The following is a 19,908-nucleotide window of genomic DNA, read 5'->3' on the forward strand; positions in this document are numbered from 1 at the left end:
TTTCCCCCCCCTGCATCTTAACATTATAAAAAAAGCCAACCATCTTGTCACATAGTTTCTCGAATGCATTTAGGATCTTAAGATGGCTTTGTAGTTAAGATATGGACAACATGCTTTAAAATGGTATTTTAATCTAAAAATGTAAATGCTTAATTACAAGTTAACATATAAGTGCTTTGGTGATCAAACATTTCACATTTTATATAAAAGGATATTCATGAAAAACTTTATGAAGTTGCTTCTGCAACTTAGCAAGCTACATATTGCTGTTTTTCTTTAATATATAGCACTTCAAATAACAAAGTTACTTATATTATGTTCTAGTCAGCCAGTGGATTTCTTGCTGTGTTGAACAGAATCAAGATCATTTCCATCAAAGCATATTTTGGTCCTTATTGCACTTTAAGTACTACTATTTCAAAAATATGCCTGTGGTACAGAGATTAACAGCAGGTAACGCAATATATTTTGTTTTCCCCACCTATTTCTCTACATATAGACTTTGTTAATCTTCAAAAAGAATTTAGCCAGAAAACCATGGAACACAGTTTGTTACTTGGTTGTAAAATCTTTCATACCCTAGTCTTATACTAGGAGAGAGAAAAATATAGAGGTGAATTATATAGGTTGGTTTTTCTGAACAATTCTGGCTGAAAATAATGGCTGGAAGACCTTCCTGTGTATCCAGTCCCACCCATTCCCTCTCTAATCTCTCAATTAGGAGGATAGTGTTAGACTTGCTTACAGTTTATATAATATACATACTACCTTTTCTTGATAAAATTAGCTGCCAATTAAGGCTTTATATTAGATTGTGCTTTAAGATACTAGTGCAGTATATTATTTCTACAGAAAATCCAGCCAAAGTAAATACACTTGAAGACAAACTGGGACACACAAGGAAGGCACCGTAGTTTTCTGGAAAAAAGTGCAGCAACAGCCTAAAGGCCAGCATGGATCTTACTGATAATACTCTCCTTTACGTGTTACCGCTTCCAGTTAAATCACATACATTGTCCTTGATCAAGACAAGGAAAGTAGTCTTCAGTTTTGAAAAGATCAAGTGGCTCATACAGGGCTTGATTTTGCCTCGATGAAGATGATTTCTGTAATGAAAATCTACATATCAAAATACTTGTACATCTGACTTTTTTAGAACCTACAATTTAATAGTTTTGAACAAAATGCCCCTCTTAAGTTTGTGTGTCTTCCATGAAATATACCAAGCAGATTTTGAAAAGAGTTGAACTACATTTAAATTTCAATGTGCATAAGGAATTTCTGGAACAAATTATAGGATCTGAAAAGAAGTCAGAAATGTATCCACTATTTTTCATGGAAAGTCTAGGATTGTGGAGTTTTCCAATATGCAGAGCACAAATGAAAAACCTCTCTGAATCATGAAATGAGCTATGCCGTTTGCAAAGCTTGCATAGATGCCTCAGGCATATTTTACAGCTTTTTTCATCCACTTTTATGCTAACTTGCTTCACTTGAAAAAGCGAGTCCAGCCATTTCTTTCAGGTTATCCCACTCCTCCATCCCAAACCCAGAGCCAAGAGATGCATGACAAATGGGGACAAAAGATGCAGAAGCCAAGTCTCTCTTCTCAGGTCCATGTTGGCTGTTGCCTTCGTAGTAAATGATAGCAGTAACTGCTATGAAACAGTAGGGGAATGTGACATTCCCCCGCCTTATTGGTTATAAGTCTCATTATTCCTGATTTAATTGGAGCTATCCTTATCTTTTGGTAGATAATCAGGTCAGTCTGCCATGCAAACATGCTCAATATGTACAGATGATTTCAATGTTGCAGTTGTCCAATAAAAATATTTTAAATACAAAGGTAAATATATTGAACAAACAGGCCTAGATAAGCTACTAGCTACAAGAGGTTCTAATACATCAAGATGGGGAATCTTTACACAGCTTTTCTAAACACATGTAAGCCGCAGAAAGGAAACGGAGAGCAGTTGAGCAAGCTAGCTCATCTCACTGCATCCTCTTCCCATGGTGAGGTTACTGATAAGCCAAAGATCTCTCTTTATAGAGGACCTGAGATGTATAATTTTTGATGTTTGAGGTCTATAGCAAATTAGAAAGTCCATGTAGACAAAAGCAGCCTGTCTATTATAATTGTGGCAGCTCCCAAATGGCACTTTCAGGGCAGTACCATACAACTTTATATAACTGTAGGAAGGCTGTGTGGTAGACTGGCCACTTCTCCTTCACAAAGGTGATCATTGGAAAAGGTAAGTGAGATGGTGATGTGGGGAGGAGACGCAAGGATGTGGAACCATGGGGAAGAAAGCAGGCCCAAGCCCTGTGGGAACTCAGCCAGGAATAATATAGGTCCAAGTGACTCACTTGGGTGAGAAGGAAAGGAAGAAAACCAATTGGGGGTTGCAGCATCCCTGCAATCAATTGTAAGGGTAAGTAACTTGCCAAGTGCCCAACTTGCTCTAATGACCACAGGGACACTGAAATGGCTGTAAGTTTGGGTAAACATTGTTAGTTCCTTTGTTCAGTGCCATAGTAATTTAGAACAGTCACTGAAGGAACATTCTAAGTCGACTACCTGAATCGCCTTATATACAGAATGAGAAGCATGGTGGATGAAACGGGCACGCTGATCCAAGCCCCTCCTCTGGAGGACAACAGAAGCAGATCATTTGTTGTCCTCCAAATTCCTTTGTATTATTTAAAGAAAAACTCTGAAAAAAATATTAAAATAATAATTTGTCCTCCATTTTTACATTCTTTGAAAATCTAAAATTAAATAATCTTACTGAAAGTTATTTTGGAACTTATTTGGGGTAAATGTATCATAAATTTATGAATTTGTAATAATTGATCATCCATCTTGAGCTTATGAAAGTTATGCATCTAGATTTGGATCAGAGTTGTCTCTGCTATAGAGATTAAAGAAGTTTAGGGTTTCTATAATCTACTCCATAAACTAATTTCAATTTGTATCTCACATCTTGTCAGCCTTAAGAAAACTTACATTTAGAAAAGATGGCACGTTGATTGTGTACAATAATTTTTTTAACGTGTTCGGAAAATTTCCAAGGTCTGATTCTGCCTTTATGATCTGTTCCTCCATTCCAGCCACATTATTACCAATCATTTTTACAAAGGCCTGGTTGAAAAGAAAAAGAGAAAAAATAGCCATAGCAACAACAGAATGTTAATAAAGAGCGGTTTAATTTCCTAGTTTTGAATTAGAATACTGGACTAAACCTGAAAAGAATTAAACTTTCTTAGAAAAAAATAAAAAATAAATCAAACTGAGTAGTCAACTTTTCTCATCCTACTCTACTTCACAAATTGTAAGAATAAAAAAGGAAGAGAAAAAAGATAATCTTGAGTAATAAATTTCAAGACCTACAATTTACTTTACTAAATTAAATGGGCTGTAAGTAATTGGATGAGACAGTAGCAAGCATAGTTTAGTCAAGAACTGGATCTCTGGAAGTTCAATTTTGTTTAGAAATATGAAAGCATGATGCAATGTCTGAATAAAACAAAAGGGTTAATACATGACAAGTTCTTCAGAATCGAGTAAAGGTAGTCCTTGACATACAACACTTCATTTAGTGACTGTTCAAAGTTACAATGGCACTGAAAAAAAAAACTTATGTTTTTTCACACAACTGTTACAGCATCTCCATGGTCATATGATCAAAATTCAGATGCTTGACAACTGACTCATATTTATGATGGTTGCAGTGTCCTGGGGTCATGTAAGCCCCCTTTTTTAACCTTTTCACAAGCAAAATCAATGGGGAAGTCAGATTTACTTAACAATCGTATTAGGTTAACTGCAGAGATTTCCTTAACAACTGTGGCAAGAAAAGGTTGTAAAATGGGACAAAATTCACTTAAAAATGTCTCACTTAGCAAAGGACATTTTGGGATCAATTGTGGTTGTAATTCGAGGACTACATGTAGAGATTCATTAGATCTGAAATACAAAAATGTATTTCTATGACAGGAACTTACATATTACTGGCCAATAATAATATTAGATTTATATGTCTCCTGAGTTTCAATAACTTAAGTGAAATGTCATCTTTAAAATAAATTTACATTTATCTTTAACATTTATCAAATATATGTGTTCATTAAAACATTGGAAAAGCAATGTGAATAGAAACATACTTGTCCTTCAATTTCTTGCTGGAAATATTTTTTAATCTAGATTATAATTAAGGATCTGCAAAGAATCAATATACTGAATTATCTCTTGCTACGCTGACATTATAAGCCCTAACCTACAAAAGAAAAGTAAAAGTAATTTCTATTAGCCTTGTAAAGAGAACTAAAATATTGACATTTGAAAAACAATACCTCTAGTTTGTCAATCTTTCTATAGAGCTTCTTCATTTCCATTGCCTTTGCATGAATATGTGGCACACTTTCATTAATTACTTGAGAAGAATCATTTCTAATCTAAGAGAAAAAAATACATATTTTACTGTTAACCAGCTAGGGAGAATAAGCTTTGACAAAAATCTAACCAATGCATTTAAAATGGTACACAAACTGAGTTATCTTCCAAATGAATGTATACAACCCATACAAGTTAATTTAACAGTTGTGGGTGCTGCACCACTGGAGATTTTTAAGAAGAAATTGGACAGTCATTTGTCCAAAATGGTATAGGGTCTCCTGCTTGAGCAGCAGATTGGGCTAAACCAGGGGTAGTCAACCTTTTTATACCTACCGCCCACTTTTTGTATCTGTTAATAGTAAAATTTTCTAACCGCCCACCAGTTCGTGCTCACTCACAAATCTAACTGCGTACTGACCAGCGCAACCGCAAACAAGAGCCTGCATCGTTGTCTGTGCATGCCTCACGCATCATGGATTGGGTTTGGGGGGGGCGCCAGCTACCAGCTTTGCTGTTACAACTGGGTGGTGTGGGGGAGATGCACAAACTATTCTGGGATGAGGCTCTTGTTTACAGTCACACTATAGTGCCATATAGTTTCACTTATGTAACGTGAACTAAACATGCACGAGCGATACAAATAGTATATTTTCAGAAATTTAAATTGTCATGGGGAATTTTATGAAAACCTAATGAAAATGTTTTTAAATAATGCTGTGAGAATTTTTCAAAAAGTCAATTAAATTAAAAAAAAGAAAAGTGCTTCAGTATCGGACAAAACCCCTACTGCCCACCATGAAAGCTGGAACGCCCACTAGTGGGCGGTAGGGACTAGGTTGACTACCACTGAGCTAGACCTGCAAGGTCCTTTCCAACTCTGTTATTGTTATTAACAGAGTTGGAAACAGAGTATTAGAAACAGAGTATTGTTATTGTTTCTTGATTACTTATTTGTACCCTATAACTATCATTATGTATCTTCAAATTCTTGATGAACATATCTTTTTTTTTATGTACACTGAGAGCATATGCATCAAGACAAATTCCTTGTGTCAAATCACACTTGGCCAATAACAAATCCTATTCCTATTCTATTCTAAACACCAGGCTTCATTCTGAACTGTAAACGCTTCTAGATTTGCTAAATGTAGATTTCAACAGCTTACTATACACTGCAGATATGGAAAACAGGTTACAAGACGGCATACAAATCAGAAGTGAACACCACTATCTTTTATTGTTACAATGACAAATGTTTAGTGGTGGTGCAGTAGTTAGAAGGCAATACTGCAGGGCTGTGTCACTGCTCACTGCCAGGAGTTCGATTCTCACCAGCTCAAGGTTGACTCAGCCTTCCATCCTTCCCAGGTCCGTAAAATGAGGACCCAGATTGTTGTGGGGCAATATGCTGACTCTGTAAACCAGTTACAGAGGGCTGTAAAGCACTATGAAGCTGTATATAAATCTAAGTGCTATTGGTATTAATCTTTTTTAGTGTCAATCAGGACGTTTAAAAGTATCTGTGTAAAAGCATTTCTGCCGTTTTCTCATTGCAACCACAAGTTGCTTTCAAACGCCGACCGCACGGGACAATCTATCTCGCACCGACTTTTAATACAATCACGCCTTTTTAGGTAGCATACCTACCATGTCCAGCATTCCCACAAACTCATCTACCCTGATCAATAAATCTTCAAGACTCTTGTCCAAAGTTCCGATCTGAAAAAAAAAACAAAAAACCAAGACAAAATAAAGCATTCGAAGTGGAAGCAAAACGGCAAGAACAGGCGTGGGGTGGGGGGGGATCCCAGACCTCCTAATAAAGTCAGCGCAATCAACCGGAACGGCGGCGAAGATGGGGGAGAAACCAAGCAAGCAGCAACCCTCGAAGGCCACCGGTTGCGTGAAGCCACTTTACTTTACTTTTACTTTACTTTACCCGCCGGCCTTTACTTTGGCTAGCCTGGGATTTAAATCAGGGGTCTCCAACCTTGGTCCCTTTAAGACTTGTGGACTTCAATTCCCAGAGTCCCTCAGCCAGCAAAGCTGGCTGAGGGACTCTGGGAATTGAAGTCCACAAGTCTTAAAGGGACCAAGGTTGGAGACCCCAGATTTAAAAAGCAATTTGCTACGAAGTCGAACCGCTGCTGGTGAAAACCGTTACCGACCGCAGCAGCGGAATGCCTGCCAGAAGTTCCCTCACGGGGGAGTTCCCTCACGACCGCCGTCTGGAGGACGAGGCTATGCAGGGGGGGAGAGAGAGAGGGTCGAAAAAGGCGCGGGACGACGCGCCAGGCTTCAAGCGGGCCCGCCCTGCTAGCAAAGCGGCCGCCTCCCGTCCATTCACTCGCCTGCCCGGCTGAGGCGACGTTTTCGAGCGGCGAAGGGAGCAAGTAGGAGGCGTAGTCAGTCGCCGCCGCGGCCAGTAGAAACTCTCCGCGCGAGGCATCGCCTGTCCCCGCGTGTTCGTCGCCGATGCCGGAGGCGCTGCTGTGGCTCTGCGAGACGTGGCCGCTGTCACCGCTCGAGGACGACGAGGAGGAGTGAGGCAGCGGCGGTGGCTCCTCAGGGACGGTACCAGAAGGGGCTCCGGCTGGCTGCGCCATCTCCCGCCCGTCTTCTGGGACCTAGCCCAGCCCTGAATCGGCGGTCTATCACCTGATTCGGGGCGGTTTAAATCCCGAGGCCTTCGAAATGACAGTTTAATACTTGCCCCCTCGCCTCGCCTCCCCTCCCCTACGGAAGCTCGGCGAGGACATTGTGAGCGACTGGGCTTACTCGCTCGCGTTTTTCATTCACATTCTTACTTTAGAGGGTGGAGCCAAAGCGGGTGTTTTGAGGTGAAGCACGTGCTTAGGTCACGTGGGAGAGAGCCCGCCTCAAGGGAGTGGTGGGTGGTTGTTTTTTCTTGCATATCCCGACCTGCTTTACTCCAAAATGTGGAATGTTTTCTCCCCCATTCAGTTTATACTACAGTTTACACTACTATACTACGTGTTTTACAATGTCAGCGACTTGGAACGGGGTCTCCTCCAACCTTGGAATTCTGGGAGTTGAAGTCCACAAGGCTTAAAGTTTTGCTCACTGAGCAAGCTTTGCTGGCTGAGGAATTCTGGGAGTTGAAGTCCACAAGTCCTAAAGTTGCCAAGGTTGGAGGAGACCCCTGATTTGGAAGATGTGGTGGACTTCAACTCACAGAATTCTCTGCTTAGTTGCAACCGTAAGGGTTGCCAATTGAGCAAACACTGTTGGTGGAGGAAAATAAGGGATATTTTTCAACTTTCCTTCCTGTCTTGACTTCCCAGCAGTGTTGTACATGTATGAATCTGTTTCAGAGATAACAAGAGTTACTTAAATTTGATCCACCCCAGTATTTTATAGCCTCTCCTTTTGTTTCTGCAAGAGGCAGCAGGACTAGGCTGATGTTGAGACATGGCTTGCTCAGAATTTGGATTCCCAAACTATAGCCACATGGGGAAATCTTTAAAAGTCTCAGGAAAAGTCAGTTACCAGTTTTTAAAATCTCTAATTTTTCACTAATTACTTGGGAGATGGTAGAATGCTTATTAGGTGCAAAACTATGTGGGATAGCTAACACTTTCAGCAAAATTAAAAAGAGCAGAAATTATCAGAAATGGCTTGAAAGTGTAGGAAGTTAGCATCCACTCCTCTCCTAGCAGAATGAAATATTCTAGGAAATATTAAAAAGGCAGAATGTTATAACTCCCTAGATGACAAAAGGAGAAACATGCTCTTGGAAAGCAGCCCCCACCTTTGTTAATAGCTCTAGAAAGACTGGTGCCAACCTATCTACAAGACAAAAGACTTCAGTTCCAGGTTGATAGGATTAGCCCTCACTCAAGATCCAAACCAGGACAAAGCCATTAAGCCATAATAGGAATTGCCCAAAGCCCCTTCATAACATCACCCAGCAAGATTCCACCAAGCCTGGGACTTGAGACAATCTACAAAGTTACCCCTGCATGGCCCCATGGGAGTCTGACAACCAATCAGAATACATTTCTTACACAGCAACAGGAAGGTGGGGCTCAAGAGAGAATATAAAACACTCTTTCTCACCCATGTACTCAGCTGCCTAGGACCTCAAACCCACCATTATAACCTAGGTCCTGCCTAGGACCTCAAACTAGGACCTCAAAGTCACCATTATAACCATCCTTCCAAGCAGTCTCCATGTTTCCAGTGTCTTTCTCCCTGCTTGGAACTGAACCCAGATGGACATTTCTTCCAACAATTCTACAATGAAATCAATCAAAACTTACAGAAAGTTGATGAATTTTAAGGCATTAAAATGAATTGTTCAAATATAATACACTGAAATACTGTACCATAGAGATCCCAATATGCCAAATACTTTAAAAGATGTTCCATATTTAACCAATACCTCTACTATTAAAATATGGAGTTAGATCAATATTTCTGGTCATTACCAAGTCAGAAGGCTAAAGAAATGAGGGAAGACCCACTGAAATATGGCAAAACAACAGAATAAGAATCAGTAACGTTCTAAGTAAGATATGCCAACAAATTTGGAGAACACATAGTGGCCAACTGATAGGCCCATCTATGGTCAATCTATGTTCCAATATCAAAAAACGGAGCCTTAACAGTGTGTGTAAACTATCATAGAATATCCTTAATTTCACATGCTAGCAAAAAAAAAAGTTTAGGATTAGAGCCCTATATGGAAAAAGACTTGCCAGATGTTCAAGCTGGCTTTAGAAAAGGCTGAGGAACAAGATACATTATTGTTGATTCGTGTTGGATTAGTATTAAGTTAGTATGCGTTCCATTAATTATAGAAAGCCCTTCATTTGTGTTGATCATGTCAGTTGTAGAATGTGGTTAAAAAAAATTCTAGAAAGATACTGATTTCATGAGAAACATAAGGACATTGTCTTTGTGAAAACGCACACACATACAGACAAAGGCTCTAATGCTGGGAAAGAGAAGGAAGAGAAAAGAATGACCAAAAGAAGAGATGGATTTAGGTACAGTGGCAATGAATCTACCAATGGAAGATCTGAAAGACCCGGTAGGGAACATATCATCATGAAAATCCAGGGGTGAACTCTACTTACCTTCCTTACCGGTTCAGAAGTGTGCATGCGCATCGCATGCGCGCGTAGACCTTATGCACATGCACAAAACCTGCACAAAACTTCCTGGTTTTAACCAGGAAGCAATGACACTCAGGTGGGTGGGCGAAGCTTTGCTGCACCATCGCAACCGGATCGCCAAACCATCGGCTACGATCGCTATCAGATCGCGCAATCCGGTCTGATAACCGGGAGCATTTCACCACTGAAAAAATCTATATGGTTACTAAGAGTTGACACCAACTTGATGGCACATAAATAAGTAGAATAAACAAATTTGCTGTTATAAAACTGTTGAAAGTTCTGTGTTAACCCTTTGACTTTTAAAATGTGATTTAAACTTTGCTGTCTAGTGAAATTATTGAATTCCTCAGACTATATTTCAAAGACATGTGACTACAAAAAGTTGCTTTCAAAGTAATGTTTGTGCATGTATAAATGGCTCATAGGACTGAAAATCCTTTGAAAGTGGTGTTTTGACATGCACAAGAATACTGTGAAGCATCTGTTTTCAATCATTTAAGGAACTGCTTTTCCCAGGCATGCATGACTGCTTTACTTTTGCTAGTAAAATGGCTGTGTATGCACTGATGGATGTGAAAACAATTGGCAGCAAATTCCAAAACAGCCATGTGAGCTTGGAAGAAGTGCAGCTTCTTTAATCCCTCTGGGTGAAAATGTAATAAAGTGTATACCTGTGGTTTTTGTAGCTCATTGCTAAACTGTAGCTGTGAAAATATGCTTGGATCCTCTGTTAAAAGTTCATGGTGTTTACAATTTAATTAGAATAAAAACAAATGTGGATTCAGACTTTGCAAAACTTTCATTTGTATTCAGAAATATCAAGTACCTGAATTTTTGAATGGGTAAGCAGCATATAAATCTTGCATCTGAGGTCGAATGACTGCTTATACATCATACAAAAATAAGATTAAAAATAAAAGGGAAAATGAAAGATAAAATATCTATGGACATAGATGGTTAGATCCCCTTTTACTAATTTTTACAGAGAAATACAAAAGAAATAGAAATTAAATTCTATAATATTACAGAAGACAAGAGTCATGTTAACATGATTGACAGAAATATTCGGAAAATGGTGAAAGACATAAGAGTTTGGTTAATCTTTTAAAGCAAAAGATAGGGCAATGATTCCAATTATTAGAGATGAAAGAGTAAATGTGTTGTCAATTTTTAAAATGCTATTCAGGGTGTACAGTCTAGCAACACAGATAATATATTGGTTGAGGATAGAGACCTAATATAAACCTACCACCGTTAGGTGATACACAAAAACAACTTTGCCCCACTATCTGAGATTAAACAAAGAATTTTTAAAAATGGCAGGTGGTAAAACACAAGGAGTAGTTGGGCTATAATGTATGTTTTCTGCTTCTTATTGTTTAGAGGAACTAGAGTAGGGTGTCCATTTTCATCCTTTTTGATATTTATACTAAGCCCTTGATTTGGCTTGTAGTATTAGACAACATAGGCAGATTTATGCAGTAGTGCATAATTCAGTTGAATATAAATTGGTTTCATTTCCAGGTGACATTTTTATTCTGAAACCTCACTCTACTTTATTCCAGAACTGATGCAAATGAAAGTTGCCTTTAGTAAAACAGCAGGAAATTCCAACTGGTCCAAATCAGAATTGATAGTATCAGGCAAAAATTTGGTTACCTCTTCATTTAAAGAATCTCAAGTCTGTATTTGTATCAAACTCTTTAAATATTTAGGCATATGTGTACAAAAAATTATAACTCAGTAGCATATAATATAAATAAAAATTATAAAGAGGTTTCTTCAGATATAGATTGGTAGAAGTCATTAAACCTTGCCCTTTGGGAAAAGTGAATGCTCTCAAACATTATTCCCAAATTAATTTATATTGTGTGGGGAATTCCTCCTTAAATACATGGAAAATATATTCAGAAAATAAACTTTTTCCTTAGAAAGTTTTAGAGGGTTCTTCAATTTAAAGTACTTCAGAGATGAAATTCCAGTTAAGGTAGGAGGATTTGGTTATCTAGATCTGGAAGCTTACCTACTGTCAAATATTAGGTACTGGAAGCCAATAATTGGTATTTATTTTCCAATCTGGACAATTTTGGATTAGGTACAGTATTTATAGCATATTGAATATCGCACATAACTGCAATATTTTCAGCTACAACCTCTGTTAACAACATTGTTTGGACCAGCATTATTTTCAGCTCCTGAGACATGAGAATTATAACTGGTTTACTGTTGTAATGACATTGTTTTCTTTTTTTTGCAGTTGTATTTTTTAAACTTATTTTTAAGCACTTGTTATGGTATATATATTTTAAATAATGTATGAATGTTTGCATTTTGTTCCATTTTTGTTAATATTTTAAAAGCAGAAAAAATGAATAATAATTCGAATAAAAACAAGGTAAGAGCTGAAAATTGGACACAATTGGAGAGCATCATGGGGCTTAAACAATCTCACTGATTAGATTTGCAAATTCTGACAATTCTATTCCTCTCTTATAGACCAGCCCATCTGGTTTGAATTAACAGGGTATGTGAAACAGGAGATGGAATTCCCTGTTCATTCTCCTGTTCCTCTGTGAATGTCTTGATTTTCTCAGGTTGCCAACTTCTGAACAAATTTACAGTGTGCATGAGGATAAAGGAAAAAAAAGAGGAGAAAAGATACATGCTGGCCTATTGGATACAAACAAGTATTTTTCATTTCCCTTTTGTTTAATACATATTGACATCTTTTTTGCAAAAAAAAAAATCACCTATATTGTAACCCGTCCAAATAACAGTTTTAAAAAGCAAAGATCCCAACAAAAAAATAAATACTCGATTTATACTTAAAGCCTGTCAACTATTTGTCAAAACAATATAGCCTTCATCTCAAATGACCATGAATGTTCCATGGACATCAACACAGTAATTTATAGTAAGTAATCGTAGTTGTTGGTCAGGCATTGCTGATAGAACTAATATCGCTGAAGCCTCCATTCTAGTTCAGGTGAGTCATTAAGAATTTCAAAATTCAGCTCCCCATTTCTGAAATTTCTTAACTGCAGCTATGAAACTGGAATTCTGAAATGCAACAGACGGTAATCGTATTCAGTTCAGCAATGAGAACCAGTGAATTATATTCAAAGTATGATAATAAATTACTTTCTAGTAAAACTTCAGGTCTGAAAGTTACCTGTAAGGTCAACAAAAGCTAGACTCTAAATTAAATAAACCAAGGTCATTCCTTTGGAAACACTTTTAATACACAATCATATACAGTAAATAACAAAAACAGCTAAAAGTAGAAAAATACACCGTAAAACAATTATATTTTGTTTCTAGGCATCTCAGGAATATAATCATATTTTCTCTATAAACCGTTTTAAAAATTTGTGGCATTTTAAAATAGAAAAGCAGCTCTGAGAGCAAAACTCTTTTAGGCTTGTCTGTTACTGTCTTACAATGCTGCTGGTATTTTAGATTTCGGAGGATAGGTAGCGCAACAAGTTTAGAAAACAAATAATACAGGTTTCCCCTCCCCAAATTAATATTTTAATTATTAAAGACTCAGTGAATTCATTTTAATTCTAAATCATTAGAGAAATTGAGTGGAATTGTTTATGTTACCTTAGAACAGGGGTGTCCAAACTTGGTCCCTTTAAGACTTGTGGACTTCAATTCCCAGAGTTCCTCAGCCAGCTTTGCTGGCTGAGGGACTCTGGGAGTTGAAGTCCACAAGTCTTAAAGGGACCAAGTTTGGACACCCCTGCCTTAGAACATAGACGTAATAGGATTCTAAGTTCTAGTTATTCAATACTGTCAGCAAATCAGAAAGTGAAATCAATGGTCACAAAAATGGGAGCATTTGTCTAATAAATATTTTAATAATAAAAATATAATGCACATCCCATGTTATTGTGGTGCATTAATAAACTAGCGTTCGTGCTGCAACTTTTTCAAATACAGAAAACTCAAGTTTATGCAGACAGAACTATCAAAGACCAGCAGGGGGTGCTGATTTAAAAAGAAATAATTCCAGCAATAGCAATTCCTCACCCATGTAAAATTTTATACATACAGTACAGACATATACAAAGTCATTTGGTCAACATTTCATTCCCAAAGGAGGGGAGGGGAAGGAGTAAATACAGCATGCCCTCAACTATAGTCAAGATAGAAAGCCATTCTTTAAAGGCAGCATTTCCAAATTTAGGTGCAATAGTCAATTTTCTGTGTAAAAAAGTTAGGAAACAATTACCTAGTGGCAGAAAATAACTTTTTGGAAGATAACATAATTGTTATCCTCTGAGATTAATTGATGAAGCAGAAATCATATTTACAATTTCCATGGGTTACACCAGACAATACTTTTATGTCTAATCACAAAAATTGTCCTTCCTGGAAAGTAACATATCTTGCACATCAGAACATCTATGAGAGATGATTCTCGCTCTTCTGCATGTAGGTTGAATTGTTCCAGTAGGCACTTCCAGAAAGAAAGAAATCTCAAAGCACCCACTAAAGTGTTATCACAGTTCCATCCTCTTCAATGCCTCCTTTGGGAATAACTAAACTATGACGAGGATCAGTTTTTAAGGAACTAAGGATTTTGTGAATGTTGCCATTGCTTTCTCGTCCAAAGCTGTTGTTGAATACTAGGTCTCTCTGTAGTCTGTGGCTAAGACTGTTGCCATTGATTCGGGAAAGGCTACCAGAAGGAAGACTGTGAGATTTTGGAATGGGCTGTGGTTCCAGGCAGCCTTCAATTACGATGTCAGTATCCTCGTCGCTCTCCATTTCGTCGGGGTGGAAGTTCTGCAGGACATGAGAAGAAGGCAAACTGTGATGGCTGGCAGTGCTGTCTGTAGACTGACCAGAGCTCCCAGACATCCGACTGCTTCTGATAATATTGTTCCTTTGGTTTGCTGGCTTGACTGTGATGATAAGATTATGGCTATTGGCAATCATCATATCCGTCACCTGATCAAGGGTTTTTCCTGCCACTTCTATCCCATTCACTTCCAAGACTTCATCATTGACCGCAAGCAAGCCTGTACTCTCGGCTAACCCCCCAGGAACCATCCGTGAGATGAAAATGCCAGGAACTTTTTCCAACCCGTGGGGAGTCACTCTTACACTGGTGCCATCGCGAATATAAAATCCAAGTGGTTTCTCACACCCGTGGCGATACAGTCGTACTCTTCTATGAGTTTCAGGCAGAATATCCACATCAATGATGGAAGATACTGGTCTGAAGTCTTGAGGCATGCTGATATTAACATGAGGACGCCGGCGAAGGTTGTCATTCCGGAGGGCCACCAGAGCCTTTTTTTTCCTTGTTAAGGTGTTTGAACCAAAATTTCCATAATCCGCTTCGTCTGCAAAGAGAGAGAGAGAGAAATTAATACCTCAGACTAAATCCTCTGTAGACCATCTTCTGCAAGAAAAAGAACCTTATCTCCGGCTTTCATAATACGCCAACATTTCAATATGGTTGAAACATTGCTGTGAGAGAGACTGTCAATTAAAGACTGTGTTACTAATAAACATGTATTTTGAAATATTGGAAGAAATGTCTAGAGTCTAGACTCTAAATTGAACAAAGAAAAAAGTGTCAGGCTTTTGTTAGGATGAACATGAAGCAAGAGCCCAAAAGTATTTGTTTGATGACAAACATAATGTTCTCTTGCTAGAAGAAAACCCCCCAAATGAATGCAGTTTGTGGCTACTATGAAGAGCAAGCTAGAAATAACAGCAACACATGAATGTCTGGCAGTTTACCACTCCTTCAAAGTCATAAATGAAGCAACTGGCTAAGACAACAAGATTATCTTTTAAAAGACTGTAGTAAAGTAACCGATTAGCAGGACTAGACTGATTGGCTGCCAGTGATCAGTGATTAATCAATAATATATGAATTTGCAAATTGCATCAGAACACGGTTGCTTTTAAGGTACTAGTATTTCATCTCTAAGAGCACAAAGCCATATTTCAAACTCACATGTAGTCCCTGATGGCTTTGTTAGTTATAGATTATTCCAGGGGTGAAATGTAAAATTTGTTACTACTGGTTCTGTGGGTGCGGCTTGGTGGGGAGGGGGGTATATGACTGGGTGGGCATGACCACCTTTTTTTTTTTTTACTTTTAAAAGCATTTTTTCTACAACCTCTTCGGCCAAAGAGGTTGTCGAAAAAATGCTTTTAAAAGGTTCTGATGATCCCAGATGAGCCACGTGATCATCAAAGGCTTTTTTTTTACTTCTAAAAACATTTTTTCAGCTGAAGAAAAAATGCTTTTAAAAGTAAAAAAAAAAACAACCTCTGATGATCGCGCGGATCAGCTGGGCATGGGAGGGGCCAGGGATTTTTGCTACTGGTTCTCCAAACCACCCGCCGCCATTGCTATCAGATCGGGTAATCCAATCCGAACCGGGAGCATTTCACCCCTGGATTATTCTAATAAACACTGTGTAACTTCAAATATATAAGCATTTTTTGTAAGGGCCTGTGTTAAAACTATTGTAGTCTAAGATATAAAATATGCATGTGTAGGCAAACAAAAGCATATTTTAAAGGAGTCCCGGCAACCTGATGCTTGTCAATATGGGAAAGATGTGTAACTGCACTTGTTGAATGTAGGAGGGATCCATTATTCTATTGTCTTTAAGTAAACCTTCATTCAGGACAAAAATAACCCATTTATTTTCCATGCCAGATCATCCTGCAGTTGCAGATGAGTAAGTCACCAAGAACTTTCAAAAAAGGCCTCAAACAGATCAACACTTCAAACTGAAGATGGATAAAGCAATGGTCGGGCCTGACATTTCAACTTAATACCACAATCTCAACAAAACAATGTTAATTCCATCCCTCACAAACTCCATGATGCAAAACTGAACCTCAAATAGGGGGAGGGGGGTTTCCTTTTGCAAACATTTTCTCCGAAGATAACCAGAGACAATTTAGGCCTCCTGGAAGAAAATATTTCAATTTCCTCATGTTTAGAAGCAAGACTGTTGGAGACTATAGAACAAAGAACCTGTGTCAGGAGACACAGGTGGGTTATTTTTGTAGGCACTTTATTACTATCAGGCAGAAAATCAATATGCACGATTACTTGAGAGACCCAAACATATAACTCATGATCTAACACGCCACAAGCAAGCTATCGGGGCCAGAAACTCTAACTACAGTTAATACGGCTTTACATAAATTGTTTAAAAAGACCAACAAGAGCCAGAAAGGATTTGTGCAAATGAGATGTCAGATAAGCCATCTTTAACCAAGCTACAGGTACAAAACTTATAGCCAACTCTATAAGGATGTTATAAACTTCCTACTACTGAGGATGTTTTCCTAAGCATGTTCAAAAAGTCCTATAGAGTTTTAATTTTGATGGTTCCGTCCCAGGCGCCTGATGGATCCAGAGAGGTTTCTGACGGAGCTTGGGCCGTTTCCAAGGGACTTAGCCCACGGCTCGGCTGAAGAACTGGTTGCCGCCTGGGAAGAGGCGTCCGGGGCTTTGGACCGCGTCGTGCCTTTGCGGCCTCTGACCCGGCGACGAACTCAACCAGCTTCTTGGTATAACGAGGAGCTGAGAGAGATGAAGCGCCGGAAAAAACGCCTAGAGAGTGCTTGGAGGTCCAGCCGTTCCGAACCCGACCGAACACTAGTGAGGTTGCATATTCAGACCTATCTAGTGGCGATGAGAGCGGCGAAACATAATTATTTTTCCGCTCTTATCGCATTGGCAGATAATCGCCCAGCCACCCTGTTTAGCGTGACCCGCTCCCTGCTTATGCAGGAGGACCCCTTGCAGGGGCGTGCTGAGGATTTTGTACAGTATCTGTCCGATAAAATCGCTCGGATCCGGGACGGACTGGACAGATTGGATAGATCCGGGTGGGATGGCGGAGACAGGTCTTAAGGATATTATCTGGGCTGAGTTCGATCCTGTGACTCCCGATGACATGGACAGGTTGTTGGGTAGGCTGAATCCCACCACATGTTTATTGGACCCGTGTCCCTCCTGGATGGTACTGGCCACACGGGAGGTTACACGAGGCTGGCTCCTGGGAGTTACCAATGCTTCTTTGTTGGGGGGCATTTTCCCCACCGCCTTGAAAGAGGCAGTGGTGAGGCCCCTCCTCAAGAAGCCCTCCCTGGACCCAGCTGTGTTAGCGAAGTATCGTCCAGTCTCCAACCTTCACTTTTTGGCGAAGGTTGTTGAGAGTGTGGTGGCATATCAGCTTCCTCAATACCTGGAGGAAACTGTCTATCTGGACCCGTTCCAGTCCGGTTTCAGACCTGGATACAGCACCGAGACCGCTTTTGTCACGTTGGTGGATGACCTCTGGAGGGCTTGGCATAGGGGATGTTCCTCTGTCCTGGTCCTGTTAGATCTTTCGGCGGCTTTTGATACCATCGACCATGGTATCCTGCTGCGGCGGTTGGAGGGATTGGGGGTGGGAGGCACCGTTTATCGGTGGTTCTCCTCCTATCTCTCTGACCATACTCAGACGGTGTTGGCAGGGGGGCAGAGATCGACCTCAAGGTGCCTCACTTGTGGGGTGCCTCAGGGGTCGGTTCTCTCGCCTCTCCTGTTCAACATCTACATGAAGCCGCTGGGTGAGGTTATCTGTGGTTTCGGGGTGGATTACCATCTGTACGCTATGATACTCAGCTGTACATTTCCACCCCGAACCACCCCAACGAAGCCGTCGAGGTGATGGGCCGGTGTCTAGAAGCCGTGCGGGTCTGGATGGGGAGGAACAGGCTCCAGCTCAACCCCTCCAAGACAGAGTGGCTATGGGTTCCGGCGTCCCGGTACAGTCAGCTTACGCCATCACTAACTGTTTGGAGGGAAGTATTGACCCCCAGGGGAAGAGTGCGCAACTTAGGCGTTCTCCTGGACAATCAGCTATCTTTAGAAGAACACTTGACGGCCGTCGCCAGGGGAGCATTTTATCAGGTTCGCCTGATTCGCCAGTTGCGCCCCTTCCTTGACCGGGACTCCTTACGCACGGTCACTCATGCCCTCGTTACTTCCCACCTGGACTATTGCAATGCTCTCTACATGGGGCTCCCCTTGAAGAGCACCAGGAGGCTCCAGCTAGTCCAGAATGTGGCCGCGCGGGTGATAGAGGGAGCACCGCGTTGCTCCTATATAACACCTATCCTGCGCGGCCTGCACTGGCTGCCGGTAGCCTTCCGGGTGCACTTCAAGGTGTTGGTCACCACCTTTAAAGCGGTCCATTGCTTAGGACCGGGCTATCTCCGAGATCGCCTTCTGCCACCGATAGCCTCCCAACGACCTGTGCGCTCCCACAGAGCGGGCCTCCTCAGGGTGCCATCGACCAAACAATGTCGGTTGGCGACCCCCAGGGGGAGGGCCTTCTCTGTGGCAGCACCGGCCCTATGGAACGAGCTTCCTCCGGGGTTACGACAACTCCCCAACCTCCGGGCCTTCAAACGTGAACTGAAGACTTTACTATTTCATCGTGCGGGACTAGCCTAAGAAATATTTTATTGTAATTTTAAACGGGTTTTAAATCGGTCTTTGACCGTTTTAGTGTTTCGGCCGTTAAATATTTGGTTTTAATTTGTTTTTAAATATTGCTATTTATATTTGTATTTTAATATGGCTGTAAACCGCCCTGAGTCCTTCGGGAGAAGGGCGAGATAGAAATCTAATTATAAATAAATAAATAAATAAAATAAATAATTCTTTAGCATGACAGGCTGGGAAAATGTATTAAATGCATGTTGTATAATTAGATTAACTGTAGAATATTTAATATTTAACAATGTTTTAATTAAAATTTGGGTGTTCGCCATTTTTTTAATGCATCCCTAAATATTTCACTCGAAGGTTAAATTTGGCTCTCAAGTTCACGTTTTGAACATTAAATAAGGAAAGAGATGCTCATCATCAGTTACAAACTGTCTCTTTCAAACACAAACACACACACGCACACATAGAGAAAATGAAGTAAATTAGCCAAGAAATGGTCTCCAAATTTGACAATTTTAAAACTTCTGGACTTCAACTCCCAGTATTCCTCAGCCAGACATTCTGGTTTTCTGGCCTAGGCTATGAGGCAGTAACCTGCATATTCAATTGTAAGGTGCAAGAGACTGAATATACATATGCGGAAAATAGCCCAACACAACCTCGTCTCCTGACAAGAACAAAGCTGAGAAAGATGGTCCCCTCCCAGCCTCCCAGGAATCTGACATCAGAATGTATGCAGATCCCTGGCAAGTATGGCAGAGGTTTCCTGTTGCTACACCTTCGCTTCCTTGAGGCCAAAGCCAAGATGAATACCAGGACAAGTTAAAGCAACTTGTTCTGAAGGCGGGGCTGATGAATTGCTACTTGCTAAACTG

At 40.1% G+C, this 19,908-nt stretch overlaps 2 protein-coding genes across 3 annotated transcripts in view; both read right to left on the reverse strand.

The window, feature by feature from the left end:
• Nucleotides 1–111: 111 nt before the first annotated feature.
• Nucleotides 112–7,156, reverse strand: BLOC1S4 (biogenesis of lysosomal organelles complex 1 subunit 4). Its single transcript, XM_058174520.1, has 5 exons — nucleotides 6,748–7,156; nucleotides 6,044–6,115; nucleotides 4,354–4,455; nucleotides 3,008–3,142; nucleotides 112–1,106 (listed from the first exon to the last, which is right to left on the reverse strand). The coding sequence occupies exons 1-5, from the start codon at nucleotides 7,000–7,002 to the stop codon at nucleotides 1,005–1,007; spliced, it is 666 nt and encodes a 221-aa protein (XP_058030503.1). The 5' UTR covers nucleotides 7,003–7,156; the 3' UTR covers nucleotides 112–1,004.
• A 6,066-nt stretch (nucleotides 7,157–13,222) lies between these two features.
• Nucleotides 13,223–19,908, reverse strand: part of PARD6G (par-6 family cell polarity regulator gamma) — an 85,391-nt gene continuing 78,705 nt past the window's right edge. For both annotated transcript variants that reach the window (XM_058177663.1, XM_058177664.1), the window contains exon 3: nucleotides 13,223–14,897. In XM_058177663.1, the coding sequence (XP_058033646.1) occupies nucleotides 14,038–14,897 (860 nt within the window). In that variant the 3' untranslated portion in view covers nucleotides 13,223–14,037. The remainder of the gene's footprint in view (nucleotides 14,898–19,908) is intronic.

Source organism: Ahaetulla prasina, chromosome 3 (genome assembly GCF_028640845.1).
Source record: "Ahaetulla prasina isolate Xishuangbanna chromosome 3, ASM2864084v1, whole genome shotgun sequence".
Lineage (NCBI taxonomy): Eukaryota > Metazoa > Chordata > Lepidosauria > Squamata > Colubridae > Ahaetulla > Ahaetulla prasina.